This window comes from Catharus ustulatus, chromosome 7 (genome assembly GCF_009819885.2).
Source record: "Catharus ustulatus isolate bCatUst1 chromosome 7, bCatUst1.pri.v2, whole genome shotgun sequence".
In the NCBI taxonomy this organism is placed as follows: domain Eukaryota; kingdom Metazoa; phylum Chordata; class Aves; order Passeriformes; family Turdidae; genus Catharus; species Catharus ustulatus.
Genome location: NC_046227.1, coordinates 40,106,390 through 40,125,584, shown reverse-complemented (window position 1 = coordinate 40,125,584; position 19,195 = coordinate 40,106,390). Strand labels below are relative to the sequence as shown.

Sequence of the window (19,195 nt, the reverse complement as noted above, 5' to 3'; positions counted from 1 at the left end):
GCACAGCACAGTCACAGACAGCTGTGTGCCACCAGCACTGAGCACTGCTCCACAGCAGTGTGTGCCAGCACAGCCCAGCCCAGCCCAGCCACAGACAGCTGTGTGCCACCAGCACTGAGCACTGCTCCACAGCAGTGTGTGCCAGCACAGCCCAGCACAGACAGCTGTGTGCCACCAGCACTGAGCACTGCTCCACAGCAGTGTGTGCCAGCACAGCCAGCACAGCCACAGACAGCTGTGTGCCACCAGCACCGAGCACTGCTCCACAGCAGTGTGTGCCAGCACAGCCCAGCCACAGACAGCTGTGTGCCACCAGCACCGAGCACTGCTCCACAGCAGTGTGTGCCAGCACAGCACAGCCACAGACAGCTGTGTGCCACCAGCACTGAGCACTGCTCCACAGCAGTGTGTGCCAGCACAGCCCAGCCCAGCCACAGACTGCTGTGTGCCACCAGCACCGAGCACTGCTCCACAGCAGTGTGTGCCAGCACAGCACAGCCCAGCCACAGACAGCTGTGTGCCACCAGCACCAAGCTCTGCTCCACAGCAGCAGGCACTGCTCACGGCAGGGCCCAACAAGGCAGCCCTGGGGATCACCGCTCCAGAGCATCTGCCTTCTACATGTAAAGCACTTCAAAATCCGCAGGTCTCTTTCTGTTCTTCGCTGCTTTTTCAGTTTCCAGTTTTCCAGAGGGAATTCTGATCCTTTGTACAGAGGAAGTCAAAGCACCTGACACAGCTCCAGCTCTGAGAGTGAGGAGTGACAGATGTCACACTGTCCGGGTTAGCAAGGTGCCTTCAGAGCCAGCTACTGCACAGACCAAGCGGGTGTCTGAGATCACTGTCAAAACCAACCTTCTGCTGCATTTTTCTAATGCTGATTTTTTATCAAACCATCTCCGCCCTTTTGTCCTTCCACCGAGCCATGTGCTTTCCTGAGCTCACAGCAGCACGGATGCATGACCATCTTTGCAGACAAATGAAGAATTCATCCATGTGTTATTAACATTTGATACTTTAAATGTTTTTATGGGAAAATGTATCTCCTCACTCTAAATATAAAATATCAAATTTTGAATAATACATCGGGTTTTGCAATGGTTATAAGCTGTTGTTTTCCAAACAAAAAAGTCTTCAAAGGAAAAGCACGCAAGTCAGTCACATTTGATTGTGTCTAAATATCGCATGAGACTGTGATTTTGGGTAAGATGTAGCAATTTCCAAATGACTTTCTACTTTACTTCTTTCTACCACAGCTACTGATTACAAAAAACTAGCCGGCAACATGAACAGCACGAGATACTTCTTTTCTAAAATGAAAACAACCATTTAGGAGCCTTCTTGGAAACAAAATATTTGTTATAAGAGTGCTAAAGATACATGTTAGCACAAACTGAACTAGAGTTACAACGAGACTTCGAGTAAAAGGAGAATTCCGAGGCGGACCTCAGGTGCCCCAGAGCCAGCCTCTGGCCCCAGAATTCTCATGCTGCCTGAACACCAGCTTTTCCACTCATGCCCTTTTGCTCTGTTCTTCAGCCTTTTTGGGAACTCAGTTCCTCACAGTGAGGCATCGTGGCTCAGTGCTGCTGGCAATGGTAACACACGCTGAATACACACAAATACCTCATTGTCACTGTCACAAGGCTATAACTGGAGCACATCCCTGCCCAACACACCTGACTGACCACTTGAGCTTCATTTACAGGTACAGAAGGTAGGAATGAAAAAGGTTGCTCTGACCATGGGTCACTGCTTCATCAACACTTCACCTGGTTAACTTGACTCTTATTGAATGATTTTGGAACAAGTCCAGCACACATCACCATCGGATCCCATCACCTGATTTTGTCACCTAGCAGGTGCAACGTTTAGAAGTCAGCAGATCTTTCAGCTCTGAGCAGTAAGTGCAGTGCGTTTCCTGGCAGTGTTAGCAGCCCTGTGGTGACACACTGCAGGGCCCATGCCGAGCTGCTGCTGGAGTGAGTCACAGTGCTGCCTCTTCCCTACAGCAGCACGTAACATACCCAGAGAGAGCCCACATGTGCAAGCTGCACTTTGGAACATGTTAATTTAGCCCACTCCTATCCTTGAAAAAGAATTAGGTTAGTAGAGTAGACATGCAGAAATATTCCTCTATCAGAAACACCGTAACAACTTGGTGTGACGTACAGTTTTCAATTAGAGAAGATAGAGACAAATATGACAGTAACACAAATATTTGGTAACTGGATATGGAGCATGCATACAACCTGTGCTGAAATCCATTTATGCCTTTCTTTTTTATTTTTTTATCCTTTCCATTTTTCCCTTACTTGTATTGGATTGATTTGTTCGGGGTTTTTTTGTTTGAGGTTTTGATTAATTTGATTTTTAATTGTTTGTTTGTTTTTTGGTTTTGCCCCTTTCTTAATTTCACACCTTTTCCTTGCCATTTTACTGCTTTACTTCAAAGCTATCTTAGATACAAAATTGAACCAGCTGCCAATCTGGAAAAAATAAAAATCTGATAAATGAAAAAGGTTCTGCATTAAGTCATTTAGAGACAAAACACACTAAGGGTCACCAGCACTGCTCTACATTTTAATGTGGCAGCTCTCAAACACTTTCCAACTTTGAATGTCCAGGTTAGAGTAGGGGCTGGCACCCCTCAGTGACACAGCTGTGCCCCTCTGCTAAGGCAACAGGTCTCAGCCAGAACCTGTGCACAGCACAGGAAACCTTCAGGAACAACACTGACACTTAGGAAATGGCACATTTCTGATTGTGTTAAGCAGTGTGCTATTTTTTTTAAAATGTTGTAAACACAATTATGATCTCCAGTTCCTAGACTGAACAAGTCAATTCCCGGTGCGTCTTTTGTAGGTTTTGCACAACATGAAACAGTTTAAGCCTATTATCTCTGCAAGTACTCCACAAGGTGAAAAGTATTTCTGATTTAAACAGCACTCTGTGAGAGAAAAGCAGTGATTTCCATCGCCTACCTTCCTGCTTGGCTATACTGCTGCTGTCACCAAAAAAAGGCAACAGATGAAAAAATTAAGTACTATTTATTAAATATTTATCAAATGGTGAAAAGCTGTAAAAAGCTAAAAATATAATTCTGTGAAAATGTAAGTACTTCACAGACATTCCTGCAGTATCTGAGCTCCCTCTACGCCTCCGTGGCTGGGTACATCTGTGCTTGCTCCCAGCCAGCCGGGTGTGCTGCTCTCAGAGCTGCCAGCCACATTGCAGTGTCCCCACAGGCTGCACGGGCTCTCCCTCCTGTCCTTTGGCTCCCATTCCATACATCAGCAACACATTTACAACTACATGCAGTACACAGAAACGTGGTGTAACTTTAAATTCCTATTGTAGGGGGATTTCTCTAATAAACTGCCATGTACTAAACTCCATAAACCCGTACTACACCTTACAAGCAAATGGAAACCTGGAAAATCAGTATTTTGCTTTTCTTGCTGAGACAGGTAAGCAGACATTTTCACAAATATTTTAAGTAAGTGAGGTGATTTTAAGTCTTCAACTTTTCTAACAGCTATCTTTTTGAATTCGCCAATACAAAACCAGGTGGTCCTGGACTTGCTGGCTGTTTCCAGGTGACTCTGGAAACCACTAATTCTCTGGATGTGAATTCAGAAAATGCCTGGAATACACAGATTACACTCTGTAATCATTAGAGAGGCCTCCTGAAACTGTCCCATAACCCTTTACAGCAAATCTGCATTATTTTGATCCTTCAGATATTAATAGAGGTGAAGAGTTATCAGCGAAAATGTATGTATAAAGGACATAAGCACCACTAAAAAGCCTTTAATTTATGGGACAAATGAAAGGAAAGTCATCAGGACCTGTACCTTGTGCTGGCGATACTTGGTGACTCTGCTCCAAGCCTACATCTCTCTAGCTGATTAGCCACAATTTGCCTTTCCACTTCCAGTTCTCTGGTAAGTCTTTGAAATTGAAGCTCCTGAAATTTCAAAATAAAAAGAAAAGCATTCTTGATGTTAAAAAATGGGTGTGGATTAACTCTGAAACAATCACTGATTCATCACAGTTCTGTTTTCACTCTTCCTTAGGGGAATAAACTATAAAAGTGGGAATTTAATGATTCCTTAAATCAGTGATTCATGCAAATATTGATTTATCACCTGTTACAGAAAGAAAAACATACAAGCATTTTGGGGTTTTATTTTACCTCCAATTAAAATTTTTGTTTCTTCCTACATTACCACAATTGAACAAAATCACGCATAGTGATTAAAGTCAGTCATACAGTCAGTGCCTATAAAGTCAGTCTTCAATTTAATCTATAAATGAGAAAACTGGAAATTGTCATATCCTAACTCTTCCAATCACAAACCTTCAAATCCTAAGCTATCCTACATTCTGACTGTAGTTGGAAACCTTAAGATTTATAACTTCAAAGCAGCTGAGCATAGAGACGTGCAATTTCACCTTTTCTGAGTTCAGCTTTTTTTACATTTCTTGGTCAAGGGTACCAAGCTTCAGCCTTTATATAAGGCTTTTGGAACACAAGGTTGCAGGGGTGAGTGGGAAATACCAGTGCTGCACAGGATGGGTGTTACTGAAACCTGGAACCATTTTCCATGGCACTCGGAAATCCAGACTACGCCACATCAAAGAATATTGAGAGGGTTTTTCTCCCCAGACAGCTTTTATTGACCAGAGAAAAGGGTTCTATTGAGCAATTGCATTATTTTTTCAAACTGTAAGCCCTCTGAAGTTTAGGTAAACCATATAAAAATAGATGAACACCAATATTTAGAAATAAAATGAAGCACGAAGCAAGTCTTACAGAGAGGTCAAGTGAACTCGGAGCGTTCCTGTGATGTGAAAGCCCAAATGACTGACGAGGTTTGTCCCGTGTGCTGCGTGTGAGCCAGGGGTATCAGCTCCTGCAAACTGCTCCTGCAGCCCCACATCACAGGGAACGGGGCAGAACCACCTCCCCTTCACCCAGCACTGCTGCAGCCCGTGCCCTTTCCAGGGAGACAAAGGGTGCTCCAGCAGTGTCCCACAGCTCCCAGCACCCTGCGGGGACCTCTGCTCCCTGCTCCAGCCCCAGAGCTTCACAGCCCTCTGGAGACTTGCACTACAGTAGGGGGCTCAGAGAAAGTGCAGGGAAAAGCTGTTCTAAGAAGGTGAGATAAGGATTTTTCTCCCAACAACACAATGAGACGCCCTCCAAGAGCCCCCAGAAGAAGGCCAATTAGTACCCATGCCATCAGGGAGGCAGCTGAGGCCCAAGGCAAACAGCAGCTGCCCTGCTGCCACAGTGACTAGATTGGATGGCAAAACTGAAGAAGTGACCCCTGAAGGTCTGTTCTGAGCCCCTACACTGAACTGGCTGTGACACACACACAAACACACACACAGAGAGGTGACTGCCCTTCCAGAGGATACGAGCCATTGTGGACACATCCAAACATTTTTGAGAACTCCCAAACCAAACTCAATAACCAACACCCTAACAGCCTCAATTTTGGCCAGAAAATGTGGGTTTGCATCCAGAACATGTTTCCTGTTCCTTACTATTAAACCAATATTTAAACAGCAATGTCATGGATGCAAGCTGAAAATCTGAACCTACTGTTATTTACTGATCTTTTAATTAGATTAATAAAATAAAACACGCTAGCCATTAATTGCTTCCATTCAACCAATCTCTATTAATTTCCCTTTTCATTACAGATAGAAGCATTAATGAACACATTATTCTAGAAAGCATCTTCTGTATAACATCTCAAGTAATAAATTGCCCATTTAAATTAAAATCCCTATTTTTTGCCCCACACTACAAAAATTCAAAGGCAATTAAAATAGAAGAACTATACTTCTATTTTTCTTGAGAGTAGAAAAGGTGAATGACATAAGTGGACAACAGAGCAATACATTTTACTTCCTTTATTTAAACTTAATTTAAAAGCAAAACTCACTTGTATTCTATCAGAAAAACTGAGATAAGGAGAAATAGGAGAAAAAGCCACCAAGCCTCATTTGACCACTTCAGATACTCTTGTAGTGCCGAGTTGGGAACAACACCATCAGCTATTTCCTTTGTTCCTCACTTCATCTTGGCATTGAGCAGAAAGCCACAAACAGCACAGTGCACTGAACACCAGAGGGGTAAGAGGCCTGCAACTCATCTGCCAGTCTTGAATCACTCTGATGCTTAGGAAGATCCAATGTGCTTTTGCAAGTGCAAGCACAGTCAGAAAAAAAAAAAAAAATCCAGCTCTATTTTCTAGTCTGAGTACATTCTAGCATGCCCAGCCTTGAAGCCCAATGAAGCAGCAGTTTATAATCTTTGAAACAATGAGTGATGACTTCTGTAGGCACCTCCTTAAATTTGGTATCTGCAGCAGGTGCTATGTCTTAAATACCTGAATAAATACACAAGATGGAGAGTTTTAGAGCTACCATCATTTTTACATCTGGAATACCTCATGCTTTAAAACTTTTTTCTTTAAGTATTATTATTATTATTATAGAAAATTAAGTCCTAACCAGCTCTAAATTGATCACCTGTCTAGTTGATGCTTCCTTATAGTGAAATTTTATACCAGCCTGAGTGGACATACCCCCACAATGTGTACCTGTGAGTCTGCACACTCGTTCTGGCAGGAATCTATTGGAATTTGTTTCTCTATCCAGCTTCTCTGGGAGCAGTGGGAGAGCTCACTCCTTGAACAGGATGCTCCCTGCACAGAGCTGCTGCCCTGGGCACAAATCCCAACTCACCGACTCCCACAGCACTGGCTACTGACAAAATGGCATTGCAGGACTCAAATACAACTCTTAATAGGCTTATTAGCACTTGCAGCAGAACATCTGTGTGGTGAGCACATGGTAAAATCACAGAACACACTGCCATACTGCATCCCAAGGAGCAAACAAACTTTCTCAGACACACTACACTGGCTTGGCCAGAACTACTTTTCAAAATTATTCAACATACATTGAGGGGAAAAAAAGCAACCTCTAATTCTATAAACCTCTTTAGCAGCAACTACTTAATCCCCTTATCAAACTGCAGGTTTTATGTTCATAACCTGAAATTCCACTGCAAAGCCACAGGCCATAATTCTTAATAAGAAAGTGCAATAAAAGACAGCTTTGACCACAATTCCAGCTCTGGATCAGGAAGTGCACACGCACGGACAAGAGAGCAGCTCACTTTGGAAAGCACTGCACTGACTGCAGGCAGCCAGGCTGTGACAGGGGAAACCAGAGCCCAGAACGTTTCAGGGCTGTGCAAGCTCCTCTTGGAGGAGGGCCAAGCCCTGTGCTGGTGCTGTAGTGCTCACACCAGGTGACCTACTGCTCTTCCTTGTGGAGCTCTGCCCAGCAGGAATCTCACTTGGGAGGACATTTCACTGCACCAAGGCACAGGTAAGGCCAGCTCCACCAATGCCAGCAGCTGATTCCTCTTTCCATGTGAAAGCTAAGGGTCTCTGAGCGGCTGGTGGCTCTGGGGCCGGGCACAACAGCCACCAACACACCGTGCTGGGCTCTCCCAGAAAGTACTTGAAAACAAGAAAGTAATGGGAATGCTGTTTGCACAAGTGGCCATGAAGACTGCCATTCTCCTGTTGCAGGCGTTGCATAATAAAAGAGGGTTTAGGGGCAATTCTGTGCCTTCATGCATCCCATCATTATACCATGTTGCAGGTTCACCTTTTTCATTTATGTTAACAAGGAACTTTTATCCCTCAGTAACATAGATGAGAATGAGGAATCCACAGTCACCACAATGAAAACTAAAAAATAATTTCTTCCTGGCCTGTTGTGATTTGAGGACCTCTGGAAGAACACAGACAACTTACACAAACAGTGGTCCAGGGGGCTAGTGAAAGATTCTCTAGTGACAGCTGTGCCAGAACCAGCAGCAATTGCATGAGCACTGCAGAGAAGTCAAGACTCCTTTTGAATGGTCCATGCCCGGCTATCCAGAGGGAGACAATGCCTCCCATAAACAAAGCCATCTCTTGCAGCTTCTTGACTTGAGCAGTTCCCAGTGGCTGCTGTGGCAGAAGACTGGGCTAGGACAGGCTGGCCCTCCCAGTTGCAGTGACACTGGGATAAGCTGAGCTGCTTCAAATGCCAAATGTCGCTGCCTACGAAATACTATGAAGGGAACTGCAAGCTGAGCTATGAAATGTGTTCTAATCACAAAAGTGTTGTCTGTTGAACAATTGAGCTGAGCCTCTTTCAACAGCTCAACTTACTCATCTAAGAAAGCGTAGCCTGAATCTGAGAGGAATATTTTTATCTTGTGTTTACTATTTCTTATTCAACGGCAACCACAGTGCAAAGCCACACAACTTCCATCACCTGTGAAAGTTTACACAGTGCTACAGAAAAAGCCATTATATTTTGGAATTTTCATGATATAGACATGCAACAAAGAAGAGGACAAACAAAACAGAAGTTGATTTATACCCTTCTTCATGTTAACCTCTTGCACTCATCTATGCAGAGTTCTCTGTTTCCACCTGCCATAATTCAGAGCTAGATCAAGCAACTGACTACTTAAACCCACGCTGAATACCATATTTTCCAAAACAGATGTCATACTGTAGTGATCCAATATTTAAATTCTCTACCAGCATCTATTGCAGAAAAAGCCTGTACTTCTAACTAACCATATTAGAGCAACCTTAATATTTTCTGTAAAAATTAAGTTTACTCACGCACACAACTGCATTTGCGTGTTTTCAGTATCTCAGTATCTTCCAAAATAGAAGACAAAAGATAAAAAATTGGACAGTGTAGAGAGAATCACAGATTACAGGATGTGAGATGACACAGCTACAATTACTGGCTGATCACACTTACTCTGTATTCAACAGCAGCAGACCATTAAAGCCCTTAATACTTTTATGCATGCATTGTTCACTAGTCTGGTACAACAGTTTAGTGCTGCTCTAGCAGATGAGAGATCAAAATTTTAGCATTTATAGAAAGCTCACTGCTGCCAGTGGCAGGAGGGAAGAATGGCACTGGAGGCATTCCCGGGCTGCCTCTGACACATCCTCTCTGGAAGCTTTGTGACAATGCCCAGGCAGCCCAAGTCAGGGCTGGAGCTGAGCTACTGCTCTGCCAGTACAGCTGGGCACCAGGGCTCAGCCTCTGCTGAGCAGACAAGCTGATAATCTAAACCAAGTGTGCTACAAAAGGTGTCAATACTCCAGTATCTGTCAGAGGCAGACACAGTTCCAGACTGGCTCCTTCTCAAGGGGACTTTCTCCTCTGAAGCCTAAGTAGAAAGGAGAAAGGAAAATTAACTGCTAGGTCATCATATGAATAAAGGAGTACAGAGAATTTTGATTAAGGAAATGAGCTAGCTGTTTCACCTGAGAGAGGAGTGGCATTAAACTTGTCCTACAGTGAGACCTTTAGGAAGTTGACATCTCAGACTTGACTCACCAAAACTAAAAATGCTGGTAAACAGCAGAAACTCTAAACCTCAACGTTCTGGGATTAAATAAGCAAGAGTGACCTATGCAATTAAACACAATACTAAGAGAGTTGGAAGAAAATCCCAGTTCTTCCAGTCATTTACAGAATGTTGACCAAGATTTTTGTTTCACTCATGCCAAACAAAAAGTACTGCCTTCAGTTCAGAACTGCCACACATTTATCACCTAACTGATCACTAGATGCATGTAAATGAGAATTTCAAAGTGAGACTGTGAAAAGTTTGTGCCCAATTACTGGAAGTGCATTTAATAAGTCTCTTTCCAGGTATCTCCATGAAGTGAGATGCCTGCATAGAGTACTGAATGTACATCACTATATAGCTGAACTGTAAAGAAATCTCCAAGACTTAATATCAATAGCTGTAATTCAAAAAGATGTTTTAACAAGCAATAAAAAAATAGGCATAATTCCGTTTCCATCTGAAAAACGTGGAGGTTTGCTCCCTGCTCCCAAACCCTATTAAAAAAATCTCAAAAATAATGTAAAAAATCTGTACTTAAACAATAATGAAAGAAAGAAGCGAGGTGCACATTCTTTATTTATGTGATACAGTTCAATACACTTACACAAAAGGAAAAGATTTTGCTGAAGTCCTGAACAAACAAGATTTCTAGAAAAACATGTAGGGAAATCCAAGAGAGGTATTATTACCCATCTGAAAGTATATCCAATCATTCTTACTCTGTCACCTACTTACTAAAGAAAAGGTGAAAGGCTGCCCATCTCTAGGTGTCACAAACAGCTAGACCAAAGAACCAACTAAAAAACCAGCCATTGCTGCAAGGGCTGCTGTCTTAGCAAAGACATTTAAACCAGCATACTCCAGTTACTTTTGAAAACTGCAATTAGTGAGTGGCTTTTCCTGCAAGACTGCTTCTCAGCCCAACCACTGAAAACTAATGTGCTAAGCATGAAATTCACAATTCCAAATGATCCCATGTAATCCTGTCAATTCAGCAGTTCATTCCAAATCCAGCAGCACACAGCTCGAACACAGAAAATAGCATGAACCCACAAGGAGCAGTTGGCAATTAGCTGCCCTACATTCCTCCCCCCAAAAGTTACTGCTACCATTGCTGCCCCTCCAATTTTCAACAAGTTGCTATTTTAGTATGAAAATACTCCATTTACTTTAAACATGGATAAGAGATTCTCTGCAGAACTCAACTAAACTCCTGGGTAGGATCCACAACTCCACAGGATTCAGAAGTATAGACAAGTTTTACTTTTATTTAAGACTTGCTTCAGCAATTCCTAATATACTTCTACCCGTGATAGCATGGAAGCCTTGTAACATTTTAGAAACGAAAGTCATATTTTAGGGAAAAAAATCCCAACTCTCCTCTAAAACAAACCCATAGAAAATAATCCCCTCCCCAGACAAACAAACAAAAAAGAACCACAACAAACCCAAAATACTCAAAATCCACCATCAAATCCATTTAAAGAAAAAAATATGAAAATATGTTTCAGCTTTATTATAATTAGCCTTGGGGGTTTCCTGCATTCAAAAAGATATTCCTTTAGAATAGTATTAGAATCACACAGAGTCCAAACTGTGCCCAATCCCCACCTTGAGCTCTGAGTGCCACTCCAGGAACTCCTGGGACACCTCCAGGGATGGGGATCCAACCCTCCCTGGGCAGTTCCAGTCCCTGACCACCCCTTCCATGGGGAAATTCCTGCTGTGCCCACCCTGAGCCTGCCCAGCCTGAGCTGTTCCCTCTGCTCCTGTCCCTGTTCCTGGATCAGATCCCAAATCCCCCCGGTGTCCCCTCCTGGCAGGGACTTGTGCAGAGTCACAAGGGCCCCCTGAGCTCCTTTTCTCCAGGCTGAGCCCTTCCCAGCTCCCTCAGGAATTCTCCAGCCCCTTCCCAGCTCCACTCCTTTCCCTGGACACACTCCAGCCCCCCAATGTCCTCACTGTATTGAGGCACCCAAAACTGCCTGCAGAACTGGAGATGCCTCAGCAGTGCCAGCAGAGGGGACAGGCACTGCCCTAGTCCTGATGGCCACAGTTTGGACAAGGGCCAGGTGCCTTTGGCTTTCCTGCCCACCTGGGCTCATGTTCATTTCAAAACAGATCTTGAGCTTTCTCAGAAAAGCACAAAACTGTAGTGATCTAAATTTCTTCACAGGTTACACCTGTTCTGCTCATGTTATAAAATAACACTGTAAGTGAATCGAAATGTTCCTCTCCTAAAATATGACCAAGGGAGACTGACCCAGCTGCCTGACACCTGACTCAAGGAGAGACGGATCAGAGTCTAGAAGACACATTCCAGTTTGGTAAAATGATTGCCTTAAGCTGATTTTAGGTCCTAGGAAAAGGAAACAAATTGAAACAAATGGAAACTTTATTTGAAGCAGCTTGTAGGATTCACGGGCTAAATAACACAACTATCTCATGACTATGGTAGAAAGCTTGACATAATTCAACACATTTATCTTAGAACTACTGCAGTAACTATAAAAGTTTTTATCAAGTTAAAATCTTGCCCAATTTGACAAGTAATAATAAAGGTTTTTCTTGATTGCGTTTCCACAGCAGTGTTTCAAATACAGTGAGTGTGTCAGGGTGTGGCAGCTCTATTTTACAAACACTGACCTGCTGCACCTCGCAGCAATTCCTGTACCAAAGGAAACAGCAAACAGTGTAGCAGTTTCTGTTCAAGGTTAATAAAGTAAAGAACTTCACTGGAAAATATTCTGTTCTGGGCTTTCTGCCACACAGGAAGGGTGTTGAACATGTCAGTGTCCATAATTATTATCAACAGAAAAAATACCAGAAAGCAGCAGTTCAGCTCTTAATTCTTTCATACTATCACTTCCAAGACAGAAAGACAATTTACATCTTCCTCCTCTCACACACATTTTATGTCTCTATAATTTCACAGTAAGGCTCCAGTTCTGAAGTTTGTGTAATGCTAATGATAAATGACAATTTAATATTTTTTAAGCTTTCATCAGAATTTAGTTATGTAATAGCCACATATTTAATAGCCGTTTTATAAATGGAAAGAGGAAGTGGTTTTGACTTCCTTTTCAAAAGAAAGAAATATTCCACTATAATTTTTTCTCTAGGACTAATAAAAAGATGCAAACATTGTTTGGGCAGGCCAAGGAACAGTAACAAAAGCCTTCAGTGCAACACCCGTGTGTGGAGCTGCTCCTGGCAGCGCTGCCCTGGTTGTGCACTTGGCAGCATCCGGCACAGCTGCAGAGGCAGCACGGAGCTGTGAGCACGGAGCTGTGCTGGGGCAGCCCTGCCTGGAGAGCCCAGCTCTGGCCCTGCTGCACTGCTGCCAGCTCAGCCACACCACCAGCACAGAGCTGTGCTGTGCTGGGACAGCCCTGCCTGCCTGGAGAGCCCAGCTCTGGCACTGCTGCCAGCTCAGCCACACCACCAGCATGGAGCTGTGCTGGGCTGGGGCAGCCCTGCCTGCCTGGAGAGCCCAGCTCTGGCACTGCTGCACTGCTGCCAGCTCAGCCACACCACCAGCATAGAGAGCTGAGCTGGGCTGGGGCAGCCCTGCCTGCCTGGAGAGCCCAGCTCTGGCACTGCTGCCAGCTCAGCCACACCACCAGCATGGAGCTGGGGCAGCCCTGCCTGCCTGGAGAGCCCAGCTCTGGCACTGCTGCCAGCTCAGCCACACCACCAGCATGGAGCTGGGGCAGCCCTGCCTGCCTGGAGAGCCCAGCTCTGGCACTGCTGCCAGCTCAGCCACACCACCAGCATGGAGCTGGGGCAGCCCTGCCTGCCTGGAGAGCCCAGCTCTGGCACTGCTGCACTGCTGCCAGCTCAGCCACACCACCAGCATGGAGCTGGGACAGCCCTGCCTGCCTGGAGAGCCCAGCTCTGGCCCTGCTGCACTGCTGCCAGCTCAGCCACACCACCAGCACGGAGCTGTGCTGGGCTGGGGCAGCCCTGCCTGCCTGGAGAGCCCTGCTCTGGCACTGCTGCTCTGCTGCCAGCTCAGCCAGACCACCAGCATGGAGCTGTGCTGGGCTGGGACAGCCCTGCCTGCCTGGAGAGCCCAGCTCTGGCACTGCTGCACTGCTGCCAGCTCAGCCACACCACCAGCACGGAGCTGTGCTGGGCTGGGGCAGCCCTGCCTGCCTGGAGAGCCCAGCTCTGGCTCTGCTGCCAGCTCAGCCACACCACCAGCACGCTCTTTGTGCAAAACGGACCTGCTGACAGCCACCACCCACCTACTTCAGGCAAATGACTCCTAATGGCCATTTCTGACAAATGGCCTCATGGACATGTGTGCTACCATGGCACAAGGCAAACTGCTGTTGGGAGAGAGGGGACTGAAGGTATCTGCAACTCTTGGCTGACTTCTCACACTGCAACAGCCTCTGGCAGTGATACCCTGCACACTGCAAATGTGAATAAGAATTTTAACACTGCTAAGAAATTTTTAGGGCTCCCACTGTCACCTTAAAATAGTTTTGAAACTATTAATTTAGGTGCGAAAATTAAGATTCAAATTCCATCATCCTGCAGAGAATTTTTGTTTAACAATAAATTATTATGGGTATGAAAACTGTTGATATCAAGAATATAAAACCTAATTCTCACTTTAAAAAAAATATTAATATGGGACAATTTGTAAGGACTAATATATCAAGCGCTTGCATTCAGAGCTACCATCTTGAATCAAGTCATGATTCATCTTAAAGGAAGTTCCAAAACTGACAGCAAAGTAGATTTATTCTGAGGTTCAGATGTTACAGTTTGTGTATTAAATCAATTAAGATAATAATTATTTCTCAGTATGACATAATGAAAGCCAAAGTTTGCCTTTTCCCTTTGTGCTTTTTAAATTTAAAAAAGAAAAAAAACAACCAAAACCTTAACTGGAGTGTTTCTTTGTAGAAAAGCAATTTTTCTCACTTGAATGATCTTTAGAAATTAAGGCTGAATTTTACTGCAAACACAGTTTTATTTTTCCTATCGAAATTATCACTTTAGAGACACACCCATATATGTGCTGCAGGTTTAAAATGTGTTAGTACCTTGGCACTGAAACGAAGTTTAAACCCCATTTTTTAATAAAGTACAATTAATCATACCCAATCTGTATGTGCAGGATTTGTCGCACTGAACACTTTACTTTGCAGGACTTACAAGGATTGATTCCAATGTTGCATCAATTCTACACCAGCTTTTCTTCTTTCTTTGCCACTAAACCTGCATTTCCAGTCTGACTTACAACAGCAATGCAGACATTCCAAGGGATACAGAATGATGCTTCTGTTTAATGCAGGTAACTGAACCCCCTCTATTCAGACTCTAAAACTGATACAGAAACAGTCTATAGCTGCACTGGGTCATGCTACAGAAACAAACAGTGATAACAAACAAAACAGGAAGAGACAGCTAACTGCACACACTCTCTGAACTGAAGAATTGCTGAAAACGAGGCAGGTACCTGTTCCTTCACAGAAGCTAAAATGGTAGTGGCAGTGGTCTCTGGTTCCATGCCTGGGCCTGTGGAAGCCTCCTGCGCTGTCTGCGGCAGCCCCTCCTCCACCATCGGGCTCTGCTCAGGGGCTGGCATTTTGCCTGCAACAACAAGATTTTAAGATAGTTTACATTTTCAGCCAGTGATGTTTAAAATCCAAGTTTTCAGGATTATTATTTTCTAGAAGCTTTCCAAACTTAACTAAATTAGCAGAGAATTTTGCATTACTCAATCTATGTTGTGTGACTGTGTTTCACCTTCAGAAATGGAGACCAGAATCATGTACACAACTCGAGGGTTGGGCAAGAGCAAGCAGGTTGCATGATGTTTCACCATTATTTTTAAAAACACTATTTTATGGTGGTTAATAAAACCCAAGATGCATGAAAAATACAAGTGTTAACTATTAAGAACACCCAGGATCAGTACAAGTCTACCACATACAGTTTTCAGCACAGAGGAACAACACGTAACAGCAGAACGCTCTGCTGTCAGGAACAAACTATGGAAGAGACTAATTATGGTAATAAAAGCTTAATGGGAGCAATGCTTCTAATGCTCTTTTTGCAAAAGAGGAAATTAAAATGCTAAAGTTAAAGCAATTGCCCTGGGCTATGGATAGTGTGGAAAGGACTGACAGGATTAGCCTCCAGTAATCCCAAATCGTGCTATTGCAGAGGCAGCACACTAACAATTCCAATCCATGGAAAAAAGCAACTAATTTGTTCAATTATCAAAGTCACTATTAACTAATACTACAAAGATAGTTACGAAGTGTGTTTAACGCTTTGAAAACAGCAAGTAAGCGGCATTCACTAAGCTTCTACACAGACACCATGCTTTAATTTCCTTCAGAAAATAAAGCTTGTGAGGTCCAATGTTAGAAGTAGTCCATATTTTAGATTTTCAGAACAAACTCACCCAGTATTCCCAGGCCAGACAAACAGGAACAGATTCCTTCCCCGTTCCATTCATTACTCAAAGGGTGAGGAGATGCTTAGGCTGCAAATGGGCTCCAAGGTTTTGTGAGACCCCCAGTTCAGAGCTGTGTTAGCCACGAGCACCTCACTGAGCACAGGGCAATGCACAGCGTCAGTGCACCCCGTGCTGCAGAGCTGTGTGTTTCTGACAGGGCTCAAAGGGGACTCGAGGTGACCCTGGAGGGATGTCCCCTGGGATGGCCCGCACTCAGAGCCCAGGCCGGGGCAAAGCTCTGTGCTGTCAGAGGAGTGCTGTGCCACTGTGAGGCTCTCATATTCCTCACAGGGGGAATGGCTCCTCTTCAGGCCCGTGAGCTCTCCTGGCGCTAGCAGGGGTCTTTATTAACCACCCTGCTCCTGCTAAAAGAGCTGGGGACACAATTCATGTGCAGTCTCACATCAGCCACTGAGGGAATCGAGCAGTTTCAGGGAAACCCAGGTGAGATGAGTGAGGAGAGGCAGTGGAGCACTCATGGGGGCAACCTGTGGTGCAGAAGCCTGGTCAGCCACCAGCTTCTATCACTGCAAATGGAGAAAGAAAAGCTGCTTCCCAAATACATCAGAGAAGCCCAACGCAGCAAGGCAGGACTTTTCCCCTCAGCACCTTGCATGTAAAGCACGGGGAAGCTGCCCTGTATGTACCCTGAAGTGAGCCTTATCAACAGCCCATTCCTAGCCTACATTCACACCCCGTTTATCCTCAGGAACCAGGCAAAAGAAACTACACAAAGATTTCTGCTGGCAGGACTGCACAAGGACACCTGAGCATGCTAGTCCAGCCACATCAAGAGTCACTCTACTCCCTTCTCCCCTTCTCACAGACACGGGTACCCCCACTTTCCATCCTCACAGACATGGCTCTCCCCTCACTTTCCATCCCCACAGACACGGCTCTTCCCTCACTTTCCATCCTCACAGACACGGATCTCCCCTCACTTTCTCTCCCCACAGACACGGCTCTCCCCTCACTTTCCCTCCCCACAGACACGGCTCTTCCCTCACTTTCCATCCTCACAGACACGGATCTCCCCTCACTTTCTCTCCCCACAGACACGGCTCTCCCCTCACTTTCTCTCCCCACAGACACGGCTCTCCCCTCACTTTCTCTCCCCACAGACACGGCTCTCCCCTCACTTTCTCTCCCCACAGACACGGCTCTCCCCTCACTTTCTCTCCCCACAGACACGGATCTCCCCTCACTTTCTCTCCCCACAGACACGGCTCTCCCCTCACTTTCTCTCCCCACAGACACGGCTCTCCCCTCACTTTCTCTCCCCACAGACACGGCTCTCCCCTCACTTTCTCTCCCCACAGACACGGCTCTCCCCTCACTTTCTCTCCTCACAGACACGGCTCTCCCCTCACTTTCCCTCCCCACAGACATGGCTCTCCCCTCACGTTCCATTCCCACAGACACAGGTCCCCCCTCACCTTCTCTCCCCACAGACACGGCTCTCCCCTCACCTTCTCTCCCCACAGACACGGCTCTCCCCTTACTTTCCCTCCCTACAGACACAGCTCTCCCCTCACTTTCTCTCCCCACAGACACGGCTCTCCCCTTACTTTCCCTCCCTACAGACACAGGTTTCCCCTCACTTTTTCTCCCCACAGACACGGATCTCCCCTCACCTTCTCTCCCCACAGACACGGGTCTCCGCTCAGCACAGACATGGTATTGTGAGGAGCACACCACGCTGTCCTCCTCATCCCCAGTTCCCGTGGCCCAGGGTGAGCATTCCTTCCCGTGCCAGCACTCAGGGCACCCACGGCAGGCCACCACTGCCATCACCACGGCCGCTCCCACAGGGATTGTCCCGTCCTGTCCTGCCAGGCCCGGGCCCAGGCCCGTGGGGGTGAGGGAGACCGCAGCCAACTCTGCGACTGCAACACAACTTACTCTCGACAAATAAAGAGACTTTAAATGCTACTTGACTTCCAAGGTGCCACAAATGAATAACCAGATATATCTTGACACACTGTTTTTATTGGTTTCAGCTTGCCGACACAAAGGCTGCCACTCCAAGCCTGTCACAAGCTGCACCTCAGGCAGGCAAACCCCTAAAGCTTCAAATATACCCAGTATTGAGTATCTAATAAAAACATCCAGATAAAAACCAATCAAATTAATTATTAGTGAAGGTGTCAGTGTTAAATGCACATCTCAGTGTCAAGAGATTTAATCGCAGACCTACACCCTTTCACACAGGCAGTTGTTTCAACTGATGTTCCTTCAATTAACATGTTTCTTGGCAAAGTTACTGATTTTCTAATCTTGATTTCAACATTAAATAACCGTTGGCTCTGATCCTACAAACACTTAGGTACAACTTGAGCTAATAAACAAGTCTGCTCATCCCCGCAGCCAGGCCCGTGGGCTTGGGTGGCACAGGAGAGTGAGGGAGCAGGAGAAGCTCTGCAGGGCCCAGTGCCCCCAGCACAGCTCTGTCTAGCGATGCTGCTTAAGGACAGGAACTCACAAAGCCAAGGCAGCTTCTCATCTTCACCTTACAGGAGCAGGAAATAGCGAGAGCAGGTTTGGTGAGAGCCTTAAAATCTGGTGTGAGTAAGAAGTTGAGAGGAGTTAATACAAACCCCCCTTTCTCCCTTACACAACACTGGGATTTATCCACTCAAAACACTCCCTGGACTTGTGCTACTACTCATTTGGGGATGGATAACAGATTCATTATTGGAAAACTAGCAATCAGATTTCATACCTCAAAAAATTAGGTTCACAGTTATCTTGCCTGTATCTGGTGCCATGGCTGAGGTCAGACACCACCCAGAACAGGAGGCTGCTCCCACATCTTTCCCAGCCTGTCCAGACCCTCATTCCCCCACAGCTCCATGCTATAGTTTCCTAGGTCCTGCCCTGAGTAGCAGTAAAGGCCAAAAGCAGTGACCATGTAGCTCCAGGCTGGCATGTCCCCATCAAGTGTGCAAGGAAGACAAAGCTCTTCAATTTGAAACCTCCAGTTTGAAATACCCTAAAACAATTTTGAGAACAGTGGTTTTCCCAGCCTCTCTGCTATAGACTCACTTTAATGGCTTCATGAAACCACAAAGTAAATCATAGCAGAGCAAACCAAGCCACCAGAAAGACTCAGTTCTCCATCAGGGGAGGGTTTGGCAGGGAGCACTACACATTGGGCAACTGTGGGATTTGCTTAAGCAAACCCCGCCTAAACAGCTCCATAACTGCCCCCTCAGAGGACATGCTGGCTCCAGTGTGCACCC

General features: G+C 45.4%; 1 protein-coding gene across 8 annotated transcripts in view; it reads right to left on the bottom strand.

Annotated features, from left to right (window-relative positions):
• The window catches only part of PKP4 (plakophilin 4), a 64,349-nt gene that overhangs the window by 23,598 nt on the left and 21,556 nt on the right, over positions 1–19,195 (bottom strand). For 7 of the 8 annotated variants that reach the window (XM_033064212.1, XM_033064214.1, XM_033064216.1 and 4 more), the window contains exons 2-3: positions 14,946–15,079; positions 3,858–3,970 (exon numbers count right to left, since the gene is read on the bottom strand). In XM_033064212.1, coding sequence (XP_032920103.1) covers positions 3,858–3,970; positions 14,946–15,074 — 242 coding nt within the window. In that variant the 5' untranslated portion in view covers positions 15,075–15,079. Of the gene's footprint in view, positions 1–3,857; positions 3,971–14,945; positions 15,080–19,195 lie in introns of those variants that run through there. The other variant, XM_033064218.1, reaches the window with a different exon arrangement.